Below are 20,746 nucleotides of genomic sequence, written 5' to 3' on the forward strand. Positions count from 1 at the left end.
TGCGAATGCCAAATTGCGCCGTTTCCCCCCACAACTGACGTCCCTGCCAAAATTGCCGTGGTTTGGAGGAGGTTTTGCAGACAATAATAATAACACCTTCGCAGTTCACTGCTCGGGCCCTAATTACGCCTTCAGGAACAATAGGGCCTCTGCTGTTTCACAGCTAGGGCCCTAATAACTCCTTAAGATACAATAGGGCCTCCGCTGTTTCACAGCTCAGGCCCTAATAAAAAGGAGACAAAAGGAAACATCCTCACATAAAGTCGGACCTTAAAGGCTGTTGGGGTGACTTCACACTTCCACATATTAAGAAATTAACCTATATTCAAAGTGCCAAATCAAACTATCCTAATCTAGATACATTTAAAAAAATACACAAATGACAATAAAACTTCCCCATTAGTCCTAATGTGAGCAGTTTCCTTTTCTTGCTTGAGTCTTCTATTCTATCAGAGGCCTGGGAGTCTAAGGGTTCAATTGAGTGTCTTAGCTGCACTTTTCTGGACAGAAAACTGAAACTGCCATATGCGGGTCTTCACGGCGAAACCAAGTAAGATGGCGGCGCACTGGAGCCAGTGGCTGAGCCGAGTAGGCCCTGACTTCAGACTGCAGATCGGGGCGGGGCTCAACATTGAGCCATGCCCACCTGTCGACATTGAACCGCAATGGAAGAATGTGTGCAAGAGAAGAAGAAGCAGAGCGGTGGAAAAAGATTGGTGTATTACTGGTGAATAGTGAGAAGTGCATGTTGTTGAGAAGAAGAAGATTACAGTTTTCAAAATGGAAGAAAGTAAGGTTTTTCTTTTGTTTTAATATGCTATTTTGCAATATTTGTGACAGACAAGGAAGGAAGTAACATTATTTTGTTTTAAAATATGCTATGCTCTCTGTGATGATACACCGTGTTCTTAGTTATTAGCTTTGTTATGATCTTATGCCATGGCTGGACTGGCAATCGAGCATTTTCATGATAGGCTGACATACGTTTGGGCCAGTAGGAGACTGCAGTCAAGCCAGCCCCTTCGACATTTCAAATGCGCAGCAAATAGATGGATACGACTGATGAAGTCAGCGCTAACTTACAACAGCATGTGGAAACTTACAGTTTTCAAAATGAACGAGGACTGTCAAAATTTCTGACCATTACCGCCCGCACCCGCAATGTGTGTTACACTCCCGCCCGTACCTGGAAAACTTTAAGAATTTATACCCGCACAATAATAGAAATACATTGATTTTGTGTCTTCTCCCGTCCTGCAGGAGAAAACATGTAATTTTATAGGCTATTAATAAAGATTTTATTGATGGGGTTGTTTGTTTCGTTCCTGGCCAGCATGTTTTTTGATGCACTGGTCTGGAATAACGCTCCTATTTCATTGTTTTAATTTAGTTTTTAATTAAGTAAAGGCTGTTTCATATTCTATTCTCCTCCTCTGTATTTTACGTATTTTTCTACCTTTATATAATCACGCAGTGAGTGAGGTGATTGAATAAGAAACATTTATGAGAACACAAGTAGGCTATATCCTAATGCAGCCCTCTAATGTGTGTCTCATAAAACAAGTGTAGTACTATGCTTCTACACTAATTCTAAATAAATATGAGCATTTTAGCTCTATAGCTTCCAGGTCATGTGACCTATTGGGTAAAAATTAGTGTAAATCAAATTTTGACAGCCTTTGTCATGTTAGCAGACGGTCAGCTGTTTTCCATGCTCTTCAGCATCCATGACATGACATGAATCAACGTTTGTTACTGAGGTGAAAAATTATTTAACATTTTTGGTCTTTTGGATTTCTAATTATTACTTTTATGTGTAGGCTGCACGGTGGTGTGGTGGTTAGCACCGTCACCTCACAGCAAGAGGGTTCCAAGTTTGATCCCCACCTGGGGCCTTTCTGTGTGGAGTTTGCATGTTCTCCCCGTGTATGCGTGGGTTCTCTCCGGGTACTCCGGCTTCCTCCCACCATCCAAAAACATGCATGTCAGGTTAATTGGTGACTCCAAATTGTCCATAGGCGTGAGTGTGCATGGTTGTTTGTCTCTATGTGGCCCTGTGATGGACTGGTGACCTGTCCAGGGTGTACCCCGCCTTTCGCCCGATGACTGCTGGGATAGGCTCCAGCCCACCCGCTACCCGATTAACGGACTGTCGGTATAGAAAATGGATAGATGGACTTTTATGTGTATTCATTCCCCTTCTGATATGTAGAGACATGTCAGTATACTGCTAGATGGTTACTTCTCCTCTTGTTTCAGGTGACTTACTCCGTCCTCTTGTTCCTCTGCTGGTCTAATTGTCTTCCCTGCCCTTATTGTTTCCACCAGTTCCCCACCTTCTTAAATGTGTATATTCAATTAAACTTAATTAAATTCAGTTTTATTTATATAGCTCCAAATTACAACAAATATCATATCAAGGCACTTAAATAACATAGTCCAATTCAAGCCAATTGGAGTTCAATTCATTGTAATCATAATCCAATAAAATCCAATCAATTAATTTCAAAATAATCCAATTCATTCATATAGAGCCAATTCAAAAACAATATCCTAGCTAAGGAAACCAACATATTGCACCGAAACTTCTCTTCAGTCCAATCCCCCGTCCTGGGCATGCATGAAGCGACTGTGGAAAGGAATGACTCTCTTTTAACAGGAAGAAACCTCTGGCAGAACCAGACTCAGGAAGGGTGGCCATCCGAACTAATGATGGAATTACCTCTTTAAATCTGGTTACAGCAATCTCTGATAGACACCTTCTATATGTAAAATTCTTCTCAGAAGCTGTTTAGTCAAGTAATGTAAATTTGTTTGATGTAAAGTTATCAAAAAATGGTCAGACAAGACAGGGTTATGAGGGAACACTTAACTGATATTTCATAAATGCTTATTGAAACGGTAATGTGTTTATTGATCCAGCTAGTGATTTGTACAACATGATGATTGTACAGAAACCAAAATTAAAGACAATTTAATTGTGATAGTGATGTAGAAAACTGACTGGATGATCTTAAAATGTGTGATAAGGTAAGATCTTAGAAGATAAAATAATTTAAGATGGTTAATACTTTTACATGAAAGCCTACATGCTATATTTCGCAATTAATAAAGAGAACTACCACATCAACCATGGGGTGTCCACAAATTCATAAATGAAAAATCCGTAAATGTCCGGTGGACATCTATCACATATGGTCATGAATCTGTAAACGGGATACGCCAAAGGTGCGACCAGTATGCGAAGAGATCTAAAGTAGGAACTGTAGGGGATGAAATACACACGTTTTTATTTTCTGGATACGTCGCAGATGGATATCTGGTTTTGGGGATTTTTCCGGATCCATTGCTGTCCATATATGGGGATATCTGAAAACAGAATCCATCAGGTATGCGATATGGATTTTCCCGTATATGTGACGTATACGGGCATATCACTGCATTGGATAGTACTGTAACTTTATGCTTGTAGTGCAGTGTAGCCTTTAACACTGTATAGACTTGGAATTTCCTTTTGTGGGATGAATAAAGTTTTAGCTCATCTTATCCTATCTCAGACTAAGAAGTGCTGTATGAATGTGTGTGCCAACGGGTCAATGTAACCTGTAGTGTGAAAGCACTTTGAGTGCTTACCTAGACTAGAAAAGTACTGTAAAAGACCAGTTTATTTACTACTTGAAAGTGCAGATATACCGACATATGCTGACATTCTTAGCAGCATGTAAAAGTACAATTATGGTTCACAGATCAGATTAGTATTTGGTGCTGCACCATAAATATCACAGTTCAGTCATCCAGCCATCAGTAATTTTCCATTCATCCTGCCTCTGCCCCACTCAGTCTGTCAGTCACACCCACCTCGTCAGTTCACTCCACTCACCTGTGCACACTCCTTCCTCTCATCACATGCAATCAGCCCAGCATATAATCACCAACTCTACACTCCAGATTGTTCTTTGCCATGCAAGTCTTTCCAGCGTTCTCCTGCCTGTTCCCGGTACCGACCTCGCCTGTCCCTGATTCCCTGCTTCGTCTGCCTCCTGGTAATTTGACCTAGCCTTCCGTCCCTGACCAAGAACTTCTTCTCTCCTCTCCTGATTCCTGTTTGCCCGTTTTTAAACCGTTTGCCTGTCTGCAGTAAAACATTGAACTTCTGAGTCCTTTGTACTGCAATTGGGTCCATACACCACCCTTTACAATAAATGCACAACCCACCAGGCCAAATGACAACAATGAAGATATCAACTATGAAGTTATTGTGCAAAGGTGTCCCTTTTTAGTTGACAGATGTCAAACACACTGTTATGCCAATATTTATGTTTTTATGCATTTGGCAGAAAACTTTATACAAAGCGACTTACAGGTAGGCAGATACTTAAGGGGGATCTTGCCTAAGGACCCCTACTGGAGGTAGTACCTTTCATGCAGGGGATTTGAACCCTGGTCTCCCACACAAAGGTGGAAATTATACCACTACATTATCCAGTCCAATGACACTGCACCTATGTGCCTGTGAGTGAGCCTGCTTGGTAGTTCTCACTCACACAGGACAGATCATACACCACTGTCAACAACATCCTAACAAAGTAACAAAGTTTTGTTTGTAAGTCAATCAATTTGTCAATAATCATTTTCATGAATTAAAAAAAAGGCTGTGAGGGTCTAAAATGGAACTGACAACAAATCCTCTGAATTGGCAAAACTGCTTTATGCTTCCTCTTACTCCTCCATTGGCTTCAAGCAGACATGTTCACAAGTAATTTTTTCCAAGTCCAATTCAAGTCTCAAATCTTTGTGTTCGAGTCCAAGTCAAGTCTCAAGTCTTTGAGTTCGAGTCCAAGTCAAGTCTCAAGTCTTTTGACCCAAGTCAAGTCTCTCGTCTCAAATGACTGAAAAGAATGTTCTACCATTAGACACATGCCAAATATTAGTTACTCCTCTGCCTCCTTTAGTGGTAATGGTACATGTAACAAATGTAGTCTTTTTGTAGTTTTGGAGGCAAGGTTATCTCAATTGGAAGCTCGGCTCTGCACTGTTGAAAACCACCCGATAGCGAGCCAGGCCCCTTTAGTCAGTGCGGAGCCATCTAGCGTAGCTAGCTCTGTTAGTCGTCCCCTAGCCGATCCTGAGCAGCCGGGACTTAAGAGTGGCTGGGTGACTGTCAGGAAGAGGAGTCATAGTCCTAAAGTCATGTCCGTGGTTCACCATCAACCTGTCCACCTTTCAAATAGATTTTCCCCATTCAGCGACACACCCGCCACCCGCTGAGGACAAAGCCCTGGTAATTGGCAGCTCTATTGTAATTTTGCCAAAACAATGTCGGACACTGTAGTTTTCTCTGGACCCCTGGCAAATCTGACCAGTGATGACATGTTTAGCCGTATGTCCTCATTCAATTACTGGTTGTCTAGATGGTGTCCAGCAAACAACGAGGGCTACATAGATAATTGGCAATCTTTCTGGAGAACATCTGGTCTGATGAGGAGAGACGGCATCCATCCCACTTTGGAAGGAGCCACTCTCATTTCTAGAAATATGGACGAATTTATTAGTCATCCAAAAACATGACAACCCAGGGTTGAGACCAGGATGCAGAGTTGTCGTCTTACACACTTCTCTGCGGCTTCCCACCTGATGCTGCCCCCCCCCCATCAAAAAACACAAAAGGAGCAAATCCTCTTGTGCAAAAAAAATTTAAAACAAAAACTTTTACTGAACAAAAACATCAAACTATTAAATGTGGTTTGCTGAATATTAGATCTCTCCCTTCGAAGTCTCTGTTAGTGAATGATTTGATTTGTGATCATCATATGATATATTTTGTTTTACAGAAACCTGGCTGCAGCAGGAGGATCATGTTAGCATTAATGAATCAACTCCCTCTGACTATTTAAATGTTCACGTTCCTCGAACCACAGACAGAGGAGGAGGAGTGGCAGCTATCTTCAGATCAGGGTTACTAATCAGTCCTAGACCCAAGATTAGTTTTAGCTATTTTGAATCCCTGATTCTCAGTTTTTCCCACCCAAAGTGGAAATCACAAAAACCTCTTGTCATTACCGTAACGTGTCCGGGCTTTTATTTTTGATCTTAAACCCAAAATGATCACAATACATCCCCATAATTTAATATACATATAAATAGAAAAAATGGTTGGGGTTATACCCTTTAACGAGCAGTGTTATCATTTTGGGCCACGTATTTGTGAATAATTATTTTCTGGGCAAAATACATGTGTCCGGAGCATGAACAATTTATTTCCGTGGGTTGGGTTGCGGGGGCAGCAGCTTTAACGGAGAAACCCAGACGTCCCTGTCCCCAGCCACTTCCTCCAGCTCTTCTGGGGGGACCCCGAGGCGTTCCCAGGCCAGCCGAGAGACCTAGTCTCTCCAACGTGTCCTGGGTCTTACCGGAAGTGCCCGGAACACCTCACCAGGGAGGCGTCCAGGAGGCATCCTAACCAGATGCCCGAGCCACCTCATCTGGCTCCTCTCAATGCGGAGGAGCAGCGGTTCTACTCCAAGCCCCTCCCGGATGACTGAGCTTCTCACCCTATCTCTAACGGAGAGCCCAGACACCCTGCGGAGGAAACCCATTTCGGCTGCTTGTATTCGCGATCTCGTTCTTTCGGTCACTACCCACAACTCGTGACCATAGGTGAGGATGGGAACGTAGATTGACCAGTAAATAGAGAGCTTCGCCTTCTGGCTCAGCTCCTTCTTCACAACGACGGGTCGGTGCAGAGCCCGCATCACTGCAGACGCCGCACCAATCCGCCCGTCAATCTCACGCTCCATTCGTCCCTCACTCATGAACAAGACCCCGAGATACTTGAACTCCTCCACTTGGGGAAGGATCTCATTCCCGACCCGGAGAGAGCATTCCACCCTCTTCCGGCTGAGAACCATAGTCTCAGATTTGGAGGTGCTGATTCTCATCCCAGCCGCTTCACACTCAGCTGCGAATCGCTCCAGTGAGAGCTGAAGGTCACGGCCCGACGACGCTAAGAGAACCACATCATCTGCAAAAAGCAGAGACCCGAGTCTGAGGTTGCCAAATCGGACACCCTCAACACCCTGGCTGCGCCTAGAAATTCTGTCCATAAGTTAGGAACAGAATCGGTGACAAAGGGCAGCCCTGACGGAGTCCAACCCTCACCAGAAACGTATCCGACTTACTGCCGGCAATGTGGACCAAACTCTGACACCGGTCATACAGAGACCGAATGGCCCCTATCAAGGGGTCCGGCACTCCATATTCCCGGAGATCCCCCCATAGGACTCCCCGAGGGACACGGTCGAACGCTTTCTCCAAGTCCACAAAACACATGTAGACCGGTTAGGCGAACTCCTATTAGCAATTACTAATACTAAATATTAGCAATTATTGTGTATTACTTAAGAAACACAAGGGACCCTTACTGTAACCGGGGGCTCACACCAAAAGCGGCGTGAGCGGCCAGCTGCCATTCATTTTCAATGTAAGCTGGCGTCGATGAGTGGCCGGCGTCGATGAGTGGCCGGCGTTGTGAGCGGCGCGTTGTGAGCGGCGCATTGTGAGCTTCAAAAGTTGAGAAAGGCTCAACTTTATGCAAATGAGCAGCGACGCGACACGATGACAGCCAATTGGGACCGATCTGGATTCCGAAGGTGGAAAAAAAAGCGGAAAACGGCAGAGCGCAAACACAAAGAAACACAAAGAAGGCTGCCCAGAGTACGATCCATGGTGAAAGAGGGAACCAATGTATGGATGGCTTATTATCTGCTAGTTGCTATACATATAAGCCACGCCCCTTTGGCCGCTTCCGGCTTCTCTGACCGCTTCTGGCAGAAGAAGAAGCAGAAGCGGCGGGCGACCACAGCCGCTCACCACGCTTTTGGTGTGAGCCCCCGGTAAAGTGTTACCATATTAGAAATATACTTAACCAACGGTATTCTATAATGTTGTATAAGGGTTAGGGTTAGAGATTTGGACAAAACATGTATAAAGGAGGGTTGAAAAGTTATTTATTGTTTGATTATTGTATTTGATTATTGTATTGTATTGATTCTTATTCGTATTGATTGTGGTTACACTAAACCTTATGAATTGCTCTTGATTCATTGTTTTATTGTAAAGTCGAGCTTAATTTCTCATTACCTAAGACAACCTAATCATTCAGTAATTCTAATGTAGCCTTGCATGATAAACAGTGAAAAAGATTGGACCATATAGCCTACTTTGTGAATACTAAAAACATGGCTTCTATGTATGAATGCCGTTTGAGGTCATTACCGTAACAAAACTTTTCATTACCGTAACAGCTTTTCATTACTGTAACACTTGCTGTATATGTAAATATTTGGATGGGAATGAGTGATACCTTCAAATCTTATTTTTGTACAGAAACTATTTGTCAAGTCTTTTCAGATTACTGAATTTACATTTTTTAATTACTTGTGAAATTTACACTACAGTGTAAAAAAATTCAATTTTGTTACGGTAATGAACATAATAACTAAAATTACTGTGTCAATAAAAACATTTCTGAATGTTTACACTATGTGACTATTCTGAACTATTAACAGAACATGCATGGAAAAAATAAAAGGTCTACCTTTCATACATATTCAGTTATCATCAATTGAAAATGTGTTACGGTAATGAATTTATTTGGTCAACGACTCAATAAAACATTCCGAAAATGTATTAAAGAACGTGTATTGATCACTAATTTTAATTGAGCCAGTAAATTGAGACCCTCCTTAATACTAATAAGAGAAAAAAATAGCAAAATTGAACTAAATTTGTTTTTGCAAAGGTTAGGACAGTTTCGTGAGAATCACCCTATTATCACTGATGTATCATCAAGTAGAGCAGCTTTAGAAGTATCTTTAGAACCTGATTTGTATTTAGACGGCTTCTTCCCAGTTGATCTTTCTGAGCTAACAACAGCAATAGTCTCTTCTAAACCATCAACTTGTATTTTAGACCCAATCCCAACCAGACTGTTCAAGGAGGTTTTCCCCTTAATTGACACTTCCATATTGGATTTGATCAATCGGTCTTTGTTGACAGGATATGTACCTCAGACCTTTAAGGTTGCTGTAATTAAACCTTTACTTAAAAAACCTACTCTTTATTCAGAAGTTTTTGGCTAATTATTGACCTATATCCAATCTCCATTTTTTGTCTAAAGTTCTTGAAAAAATAGTTGCAGTTCAACTTTGTAATCATTTACATAGAAATAATCTGTTTGAAGAGTTTCAGTCAGGATTCAGAGTGAATCATAGCACAGAAACAGCACTGGTGAAAGTTACCAATGATCTCCTCTTAGCCTCTGATAGTGGACTTGTTTCTGTGCTTGTCCTGTTGGATCTCAGTGCTGCATTTGATACACTCGATCACAGCATTCTGTTACAGAGACTTGAACATGTTATTGGGATTAAAGGAACTGCATTAGGTTGGTTTAAGTCATATTTATCTGATAGATTCCAGTTTGTTCTTGTAAATGAAGAATCTTCCTCACACATTGGAGTAAGTCATGGACCTCCTCAGGGTTCTGTGCTTTGACCAATTCTTTTTACTTTGTACATGCTTCCATTAGGTAACATTATTAGACAGCATGGCATAAATTTCCATTGTTATGCTGATGATACTCAGCTGTACTTATTTATGAAACCAGATGAAACCAATAGGTTGGTCAGACTACAAGCCTGTCTTAAAGACATAAAGACCTGGCTGACTCAGAACTGTCTGCTTTTAAATTCAGACAAAACTGAAGTTGTTCTCTTTGGATCTGAGCACTTCAGGGAGAAATTGTCTAGTTATATAGTTACTCTAGATGGTATTTCCTTGGCTTCTAGTTCTACAGTGAGGAACCTCTCCAAGCAAACTGGCAAAACCATAATGTTGGTTCCTAAGCATTCATCTAACCAATAGGCTGAAAACAAAGAGGGAAAACAAAAAACTGTATCTTCTTAGTTGAATTTGATATTCTTCTACTTTCCATTCTCCCGCACATCTCTGTACTTGTCCAAACCCCAGTGTGTAACATGGGTTTTTAAAGAACATCCAAAGAGCACATAAAGCAATATCAGCTTTTGTGACTTTATCCTGCAGCGTAAGCTTCAGCACAGTATAATGCAAAAGTTAATTAGTGCTAATGTGTTATGTGTGCCTAACAGTAGGTGATTTTCATTAGCATCAGTGCTATCCTTTCAGCTAGGCAATAAACAATAATATCACTTACTGAGCCAGGATATCAGCTGTACTTAGAATGCAATAACAATAAGAATAATGACAACAATAATAGTAATGATACATTTTGAAAAATGAAAAAGGAAAATTGAGAAAGCCTTCCGATACCTATTTCTATTAGAGATTATTTCTATTATTTCCTTAGAGAAGAGTAGGGACACTGTACCTTCCAATAACTGGAGATTTGCTACCATTCATGCTGTTTGCTCTTTCCCATGGCTTCCTGGGCATGTCTGGAGAGCAACAGAACACAAAAGAAACATGTCAAGACATGGTGATGCACAACAACTTCCCCAAAGTAAAGCTTAGTGACATTAATAGCTGGGTGTCTTTCTGTATTTCTTCTATCTTCCCAGGAAATTCACACTATTATTTTTCATTTTAGATGATATCAATCCCAAAGCAAATGTATCCTCAGCCTCTCAATGTATCAGAAAAAAACATTAGACAAACCTAAACTGACTTCCATACCCCCAGATTAATTCTTGACTTAAATCATAGATTTAAGGATTTATAATGTGCTTAGAAAATTTCCCTGGTTCATTAACAAAATCATCAATCTGGGAAAGACACTGCTATTGTTCAGTTCCAGATGCCAACAGAGCTGACTGAATGGAATAAATTTACATTCTCTTCTAGTAATATTCCTGATCAGCTGGATAAACCTTTGTCAAAAATCTTCTTCTATATGGGTATCATTCCCACATAAATGTTCACAATCTTGCAAGAAAAGAAAGGAATTATCACAAAGAAAAAAAATAATTTCCTTTACTTGTTTTGAGGATGAAAAAGGAAAATCAACAAAGAGGTCATGTAAAAATGGCCAAACTGAAATATTAAAACAAAGTGGAGCAAACCTTCACACAGGGACACCTCTTCCCAGCCTGGCAGCCTTTCAAACTTGAAAGCAATGAACACTGTTACATTGAGCTGTAAGTCCATTCAGGTTGTAGGTAGCATCTTGGTATTGATCCACATTACCATATTTGAGAGGGACGGCATCTACCAACAAGGGACGGGTAATGATTTTTGACTTTTCGAATAGTCATTAAGCTGTATTACAATAAAATAGTTAACCTGACTATCATTATATTGAATATCTTTGAATGTTGAATTTTGAACATCTCGTGAATATCTTTATACTGAATTATTTTTTTTAAATGTCAGCTACCATCGCAACGTGGTGATAATGTACAGCACTCTTTGCCAGCTGCCATTGAACAACAGCAAAAGAATATTCACTCTGGTATAATGTATCTGGTGCTTCAAGCTTATTTTCCTATAGTGCGTCAACAAAGGCCAAGATGGCGAAGCTTTAGGCGGGTGTATGTGTAACAGAGTTGTTAAATTGTTCTGTATGATAAATCCTGCATAAATGGGTCAAGGCTCTCTTTTTTGGAGTTTCCCTTGTACAGTAGTGCATTGTGGGTATTCTGCAGCAGAAAAGCCGCATACTGCTGCCGGTGGACCTCATGTGTGTATGCCCACCCTAAATGTTGTTTATTTGCTGACCCATTGTGACCAGACAATACAAGCAGATATACTATTGTTCTATTTGCTATGAGATGCAACTAAGCTTAGAAGTTAAACAGCAGAAATAAACATTGGGAAAGATGGAAATCTAGCTCAGCAAACTGAAAATGAGCTACTCATAGCTAGCATCGCTGACACTTCATTCATGGGTACCAGTGACGTCACATTGGCGAGACCGCCGCCATATTTGTGTCCAATTTGACAGTTCTCCTCAGTTTCGCTATGCCGGTACACATCTCACACTTGAATGAGACAGACAGACAACGATTGGTTGTGAGCCATATCTATTACCCACAACAGTATTTTGTCCACTAAACTCTGCAAAACGCCTGCCCCAACTCACATTCCTGGATATTTATTTTTGTGAAACTTTTTTTTATTATTGAACAATTTGAACATTATATTACAAACATAGCGCCATTGCCTTGCCATTAAAGACCTTTTAAGGAAAAATATGAAAATATAAGATATATACATACACACAAACATACACATATATTCATATACATTGTATACATAAGTAAATGGAAAAAGGAGAACTAGAGGACAGGAGATGTGCTGACCTACAAAGATAAAGTAAGGAGGGGCACTTTCAGAACTCATTGCATTAGAAGTCAGAGCTTTTTGCTGTCAGACAACACCTTATGTACGAGAAAGCAATGTTATGTCAGAAAGAGTACCAATAAGAGCATCCCAGGCTTGCACAGTAGATGGTCATGCCTAATGTATGACAGCAAATGACCTTTCTAAAACAGCAATGTCTCTAAAAGGATTTATCCATTCCTTTGCTGATGGGATGTCCGGGGAAAACCATGAATGTATTATAGTCTTCTTAGCGGCAGTCAATCTTGCAAATATATCTTTCCTCTGTGCCAGTCTGGTATTGCCACTAATAGAGGAGTCATCATTGAATAGAAATGGGGGGGGTGGCTTGCATAGGAATGGGAAGAAGGTATGAAGGTAATGAAGGTATGTGCCAACAATGTTCTGATCACATTTTGTACAGTGTCAGTTTCATTGTAAAGCGCATGGCATAAAATTTGTGCACAAACTTATAATGAATAAGTTGATGTGCTGGATTCCTTGATGAGATTGATATGTTGGTCCAAATATTGTCCCAGTCCAGAACATAACCCTGACCCTCAAGTTCACGGTTCCAAGAACTAATTACTCCCAAGCTTTTAACACCTTTAGATAGCAATTCATTGTAGATAAGATGAGAGGATAAAGGTAAATCCCATGGAACTCCATGGACACGGATTGCAGATCTCAACTAGAAATACAAGAACCAAGAAAAGCCAGGGAGAGAATAACGTTCTTTAAGCTCTTGGAGTGAAATCAAACCATTTCTGTCATACAGATCATGGAGGGTGTGAATTCCTCCTGAAGCCCACCTGTCATTGAAATAGGGACCAGAATGCTGTAATAAATTGTAGTTGTGCCAAACAGGGGAGCGATCACAGAGCTTCACATTACATCCCATATGTTTCTGGACGGCAGACCATATTTTTAAGGAGTTACCTATGATTGGCCCAAACTTTTTACACACAGATCTAGGCTTCAACCCACAAAATAGTATATCTTTCATCCTATGTGGTTTTACCATCTCTTCCTCTATCTGACACCAGGGTGTGACAACATTCTCTTTGCACCAAATTGTCAATTGCTTTATTTGGAAAGACCACTTAATACAATTTAAAGTCTGGTACTGCCAAGCCAAGTGTTTTGGTCGCTGTAACGTGCGTAGGCGAATACGAGCTCTTTTATTGTTCCATATGAATTTAATAGTCAGGCACTGTAGTTCCTGAAAGTAGTTTGGTGGTGGAGGCACAGGGATCATAGAGAACAGGAAATTCAGTCGGCCGAGTACATTAATTTTCAGTATTGCAATTCTGCCTTGCAGTGACATCTTGAGATCAGACCACCTCTGACTGTCCGATACAATCTCCGTTTTAAATTTATTGTAATTTCCCTGTGATATATCTGAGAAATTTGTCACAATTATGCTCAGATATGTAAATACAGAATTATGCCACTGAATATGTTTGACTTGTAAAATTAGGTGTTTCGCAGGGGTATTTAAAGGAGCAAGGATGGATTTATCCCAGTTCATTTTATAACCAGAAAATAGGCTAAACCGCGTGAAGACTTTGAATATTTGAGGTAGCGACTCTGAAATTTAAAAAAAAAAAAGTAATATCGTTTGTGTAAAGTGAGATTTAATGTTGTGTGCCTTCTATACTGACAGGTGAGATGTGTGAGTCTAGTCTAATCGTCTGGGGTAGTGGTTCAAGTGATAAAGCAAAAAGGAGTGGGGACAGTGGGCAGCCTTGAGGCAGAGTTCCATGCTGTAGAGGAAATGTTTTGGACAAAATAGGGGTTGGTGATCATCGATATAAATTTCTTGCCAAATCCAAAATTCTTTGTTTGCTCTGTCTGGAGATCCTCCACCCTGTTTATCATTAATAAACATTCTTGACTTTGAATCGACCCTGCATCTGTGTCCTGTGGCCCTGACATGCTTGACCTTTCGCTCTAATCATAATATGTGAGTCTTTCTTAATAATATGTGAGTCTTTCTTAATTAATTTGTTACTCAAATTAAGCTCAGAAATGAAGGTGTTAATTCCATGAGGGGAGTCCTGGGTTGAACTTGTATTTACAAATTTGTCTAAATTTGTGTCACACACCTGGTTAAAGTCACCCCCAACTACAAGCTGATGACCTGGAAATTCAGAGTATTAGAGATTGTGCTTAAGAAATTTGGATCATGGATTGTTGGGCCATGTATCAATGCAAGACAATTTTTTTTTTGTATTTTTAATTGTAACACAAATGTAAGTCAGTCTGCCAATGTCATCATTGCCTTATTTTTCCACCTTCACCCCTAACTTCCTATTGAATAAAATGGCTACTCCCTTTGTCCTATTTGTTGCAGAAGAGTGAGCAACACACTTATAAAATTTATTCTGAAACCTATGAATATCATTTGTTTTCAAATGTGTTTCTTGGATCAGAGAAATGGAGACCTCTTTACATTTAAGGATTTCAAGGCACTTAGTGCATTTTACTGGAGAATTTAGGCCCTGCACATTCCACAACATTCTATTAAAGGAGTTATTCATATTCAAGTTTGTACCAGCTCATCAACTGGCGGATATCACATGTAGGTCTAAACAATGTTACTCAAATGTAAAGCATACAAATCAGAAAAGAACGTATAACCGTCTCTACATTGTGGCAGCGAACACAGAACAGTTACAACAAAACAATCCGTCCGCAAGAGATGATAAATGGTCTCTTAGGATGGAGAAGAAAATAAAAGAAAAATTAGATAAAATATAAACAAAGAGGATTTTCTTATTGACTAACTGTGGCCTCAACTGTGATACACGTCTCCTGTCCGAGTTCGTATGGGTATGAGAAATATTAACTTAATAACCGTAATAACTTAATACCCGCTTGTAAAATAAAATTGGGCTCTAATCAGACTATCTCCTCAGAAACAGTCTGTAGAAGAGTAAACAGCATGACTTTGGGTCAAGTTGAAGCAGGGAAAGTATCTGCCGAGGGTCCCTCGTCATCCGTTAAGGGGGGTGCCGGCTTCACTGGATGTTGAGAGAGGGCTCAAATGGCCACACTCAATCTTGTAAAAATTGGATGGCATTTCCCCCCTCCGCTGACTCTGGCAGGCTGACAAGTCGGAGGTTAGACCTCCGTGATCTGTCTTCCATCTCAGCGACTTTCTGGCGGAGGTTCAGAAGCTCCTTCTGGAGATCACCCACATCATGTTTCATCGCTCTGATGTTAGTTGATGTAGCATCTAGCCTCCCCTGCAGCTTCCTACCGACCTCGACTTGCTGTGCGATATCCCCGCTTAGTTTGTTCACTGCCGAGTTGGAAGCTTCCATCATAACTTTCAGGGCTTGGATTTCACCGGCAAGCATTTCATCGACTGCCTCTCTCACAGCCAACTTAATTTTCCCAGTTAGTCTTACTTCTTGCTCAGACAAAGCTAACAAGATGGCTGCGTTTGAGGTGTCCTCTGGTTCTTGAACCAAAACCTTCTTTTTGCCCGCCATCTCATCCGCAGACGATTTATTCCTCGCCCCTCTCCCGTCTGACATTTTGTAGTGATATTTAATCATAAGTTGAACTAGAGTAGTTTCTGAATTGTAGGATATTTTGTGTATTATTGGACCTTTGAGACGGAGCTCAGAACTACACGTGCATCATGCCTGGGCAGCCACGGGAAGTCCATATTTATATCTTTTTGATCCACAATCCCTCCCCCTACAACCGAGACAGTCTGAAGGCTTTTAAGATGCCAGTATGCTGTTGCTGGATGAGTGAAGGAATAACGGACATGGCACATGTAGTCAAAGAAATTATATGTCATCACACTACATGTAAATAATTCAATAACAGTTTTTATATGTGGTTTTGGTAGTAGTTTACCGTTAACATAACCTGATTGTTAGCTAGCAAGTTATTAGCTAGCTAACAACTCACTAGTTTGTTTATGTTCCCACTTTAGTTCGCTGCCAGCTGACATCCATGCTTTATCATCCATCTGTGAATAGGAAACGCATGTGCGACTTTTAATGTAAACTAGACTGTTTGTGGTTAACTCAGATCATGCCAGTGGTCTCTTCTTATTGCAGCCAACGATTTATTCTGCTGGTCTACAGCCTTTGGGATTGAATAAAACTGCATTTCAGGGTTTCTTTGTTGACTGCTATCACAGCCAACAGCACAATATATTCCTGGCATCTTTCAAATACTGTCAATTTTTGGTCTCTCCCTGATTTTCCTCCTACCCCACCTGTTCTGGTAACGTGACAAAGCTGTAACCTGTGACCTGAGTGTTGTGGGCAGACACAAATATGGCAGCGCGAAGATACTGTGATGTCATGTGGTCCTGATGAATAGTAGAAAATGGCCAGTCAAGATTCATTGTAAACGAGAGTAAGATAATTAAGTCTTTCTGAGCAGCATTCCTTCAGAGTTTGAAAAACGCAGTTGATGTTGTACACAGAATTGGTTAGTGACAGCCAGACTATACAAGCAGATAGCAGATCTACTATTGTTCTGTTTGCTATGAGATGCAACAGAGATTTTACTTAAGGTTTTCTAGAGGTCAACAAGCTGAGGATCACAGAGGCTTTTTTTTTAGCAAAAATCTGCGAGGGAGAAACTTTGGCCTTTAGTGAAAACAGCAAAAGATGAGTGGAGGTAAGTGTCAGTAAGTGTGGTGTTGAGGGAGGACCCAGATGCAGACTTTCAAAATAACTTGATTTATTAACAAAAAGCACAAAAGGCAAGAACAAAAAGCGCAGCTGAACTGGATATCAAAATGCTTAAAATGTGGAAAATAAATAAACAAAACTAGTCAAGACTATGAATTAACTAGATGGCAAAAATAACAAGACAAAACAAGACTATGAAACAAGAGGCAAAACCTGACCTGACAAAACTGTGGACATGAACATGAGAGGAAAGGTGAGGATTCAGCAATGAGTGAGGGAAACCTGGAAACTAAATACTGTGGGGAGGTGATTTGTGATGACGTGCAATTGTGGAATAAAAACAGGTGACGTGAGTGAAACTTAACATGACAGGGGAAAAACATGACAAGAATAAACCAAGAACCTGAAAACATAAGAAAACAAAACTCAAAACGTGACAGAAAGCTTCTTGCCATAGCATCTATACCTTCATAAACAGTTAAAAAAACTGAGTGATATATATATATTATTTGCATTTTGGTCAGTCACCACAAAGCAAATAACATATCACTCTGGCTACCATCACCCCATAGAACTAGACTATTTGTGGTCTTTTCTTCATATTAGATTTCCTCTGAGCTATTCAAGATTCACGAAAGCTCTTGGACCTAAATCAATGACTGAAGATCTATAATAGTTATATACCTGTTGCTAATGATACAAAACCCTATGCCACACTTATAATCCAACACACCCATCTAGATGGTTGTACAGCAAATTAGAGCAAAGTAGAGTTAATTCAGATGACAAAGACATTCTACTATTGTCTCTAATTGTTTTCTTTTTTTTTCTTTTATTAAGTGAATGTGACACCTGTTTAGTCTTTTTTGTTTCTTTTTTTCCTTGGTGCATGAGGGTTTCGTCCCTTCTGGTTTTTGCCAACTATGGTACCCATGATTATTTTTCTTTGTGATGCTCTATTTTTTACTGCTGATCATGTTACTTCTTGTTATGCTGGTTTGCTGGTAATAGAAGCCAAACCCAAAGATCAAGAATTGACCTATTCTTAAAATTCTCTTCTATTCTTCACTTAATTAATTAATTAAAGATATTAACCATTCATATGCTCCTTTAACTGACCATAAACAAATATTTCTAGAAAAAAACATAGCTATTGGACATTTAACAATTCTTTTCTAAAAGACAGCTTTTTTATTTAAAAATCTGGCAGAGGAAATGTTTAATGCCAGCTCCAATGATAGCTCTAGAAATATCTAGTAATTTTTCAAATCTAAACTAAGCCTTATCTAAAAATGTGTCCTCATAAACACGCTTAACCACTTATTGACCAAACAAAGTGTAATACTAGATGAATAACAACGAAAGGAACCTTTATCAAATATTGGGCTAAATGGTTAGAGAAAGGGGGAAACAATATATGTGTTAAAATCTCAATCTCTCACATCTTAGTGCATCTCAAGTGCATCTTGAACTGCTCTTAATATTGATTTGGTTCAAAGAATATGTAGTGGCATGAGGCACCTCTGCCACAGTGAACACCAGTCTCTGTTTCACCATGCTTTCTCTCTGGCTTATTAGCCAATCATCACTCAGGTAGACGGGATAAAAGTAGGCTGCATCTCTCCCTCTGACCTCTCGCTTTCTGCTTCTTTGCCCCTTCCGCTTCAGGGTCATTGTGTTCACCGCTCCTCTCAGACCACAGGTAGGCACACCTTAGGGTGCTGTTGTGAACATTAGTCAGTTTTATTCAATGCAAACATAGCTCCTTTATAGATTCAGCACTTTCACCGTGGTCGAGGCGATCATATTAGCCATGTACCAGCGCATACCGGGAGCAACCGGAGCATAGGTGAGTCATGGTGAGCCTTTTTGCTAAATTGTTTGTTGCCAGGTGCTAAGACTCTTTCCTCTCCTCTCCCTCTAACAGTCTGCTGGTCACATGGTGATTGGTGGCTGTCTCCCCCGCTACGTCGACTCTCTTCACCCCTCTCCCTCTTTGGATGAGACACAACTGAACAAAAGTTTATGAACATTAAAGCTAAGTAAGGAGAGCTGAAGCTACCTGGTGACCGCTGCTTCACGGCCAGTCTGCTGCTGTGATTGTGCGACCGCCACTTCAGCCGGTTTTCTACTGTTGCTCTGTGACCGCTGCCCACACAATAATAGAAATGCATTGATTTTGTGTCTTCTCCCGTCCCGCAGGAGAAAACATGTCATTTTATAGGCTATTAATAGAGAGAGATTCATGGACAATTGAGAAACTTCTCCAAATGTCAGACTTGCCTTACTTTGTCTTTGCACTGTAAAGACCTTCTTTGAGCTTCCTTTCCACATAATTTATTGACATCCTGTCGCTAGGCTACATCACGATCCTGCAGTGTTTTTTTTAGCCCGCTCCCGACCGCAGCAAAGTTCTCCCCCGAGATTTGAGTTGGGACCTGCAGGACCCAATCCCAATACAGACCTGTACGACAGACCTCCAAACTTCATGCAGCCTTCAGATTAGATTCTGAAGATTTTGGACAATTTCATGATCCCAACTTTGTGGATTCAAGGAAAACACAAGAAACTTGTGCCAAAGAAAAAATGAACCAGACTCAGTGAATAATTCCCAATAACCCCAATATAAACCAATGAGCAGTGCTAACCAACATGTCATTGGGGTCATCAGGTGGGAACCTCCTTTCATCAGTGTTTCGTCTATTTGGGCCCACGATACCTCCAGGAGGCTAGACAGTGATCACTGGCGTCTCAGAGTCACTCCCCTAATGCCAGCCATCACTGCTCCTTACACCACAACAACCATCTTTTTTTTTTTTTTTCACAAACACAACCTACCCCAGCCTGTCACCAACTGCACACCAGTCATAGTGGGGTTGGAATAAAAACCTTGGTTTGGGTAGGGGGTAGAAAAGGAAGAGGTAAGGATAAGTAGGAATGGGATTCAAACCCTGGTAGGGGGTAATGAAAGTAAACAGGGTGCCAGAGGTGGAGGCAGTACAAGACACACTAACAGATTCAGCCGACAAACTCACTGAAACGGTCCTATAGTCACTAAAAAATGCCAGCAAAAACAAGGCCATAAAGGCCAACTCACCTGAAATGGCCACCTGGTTTCAAAAGGCTCACATGGGCCAAACCCTCCACTTAAATATATCATGGATATCTTCCTTCCTTATCCCAAGAGTCCGCTTACCCTAAGTGCTATCCCTGCTGGGCCCCCAGCTACTACTGCTTCTTCTAATCCAAATCCACTGACTGAACCTTACTGCGTCATCTGACATTTCCTTCACTATTTTACTCACACTCTGTCCACTTACACCCAACTCCCTCAACAATGAGACAACAGACTTTACAAATCCTCTACATCCTACTTCCACTGGACAGATCCTAATTTTCCATCCTCGCTGCTCTGCTTCTGCCCCTAACTCCATATACCTATGATTTTTCCTTTCATATGCTTGTACTACTAAGTCCTCCCAAGGAACAGTCAGCTCTATGAAATAGACTACTCCTAGACCTCAAGACCATATCAGGCCTCCTAAATCTACCTGCATCTCCCAATCACAAGCATCCTCTAAGCTGTCTTGCCTCCTTATTGCCTTATTAACTTTCTCCCCCTCTTGAACAAAATTAATGGCCACTCTCTTCACCTTAGACCTTCCTAAATGTATCTGCATTAACTTATTTTCAATACCTGTAGCTAAGCTTCTTAATACTTGGTC

At 40.7% G+C, this 20,746-nt stretch overlaps 1 protein-coding gene across 1 annotated transcript in view; it reads right to left on the minus strand.

The window, feature by feature from the left end:
• Positions 1 to 20,746, minus strand: part of enah (ENAH actin regulator) — a 165,789-nt gene that overhangs the window by 13,101 nt on the left and 131,942 nt on the right. The window contains 1 exon segment of the mRNA XM_072362611.1: positions 10,406 to 10,472. Within this exon segment, the coding sequence (XP_072218712.1) occupies positions 10,406 to 10,472 (67 nt within the window).

Source organism: Leuresthes tenuis, unplaced genomic scaffold, assembly GCF_036924035.1.
Source record: "Leuresthes tenuis unplaced genomic scaffold, fLeuTen1.0.hap1 SCAF_13, whole genome shotgun sequence".
Taxonomy (NCBI): domain Eukaryota; kingdom Metazoa; phylum Chordata; class Actinopteri; order Atheriniformes; family Atherinopsidae; genus Leuresthes; species Leuresthes tenuis.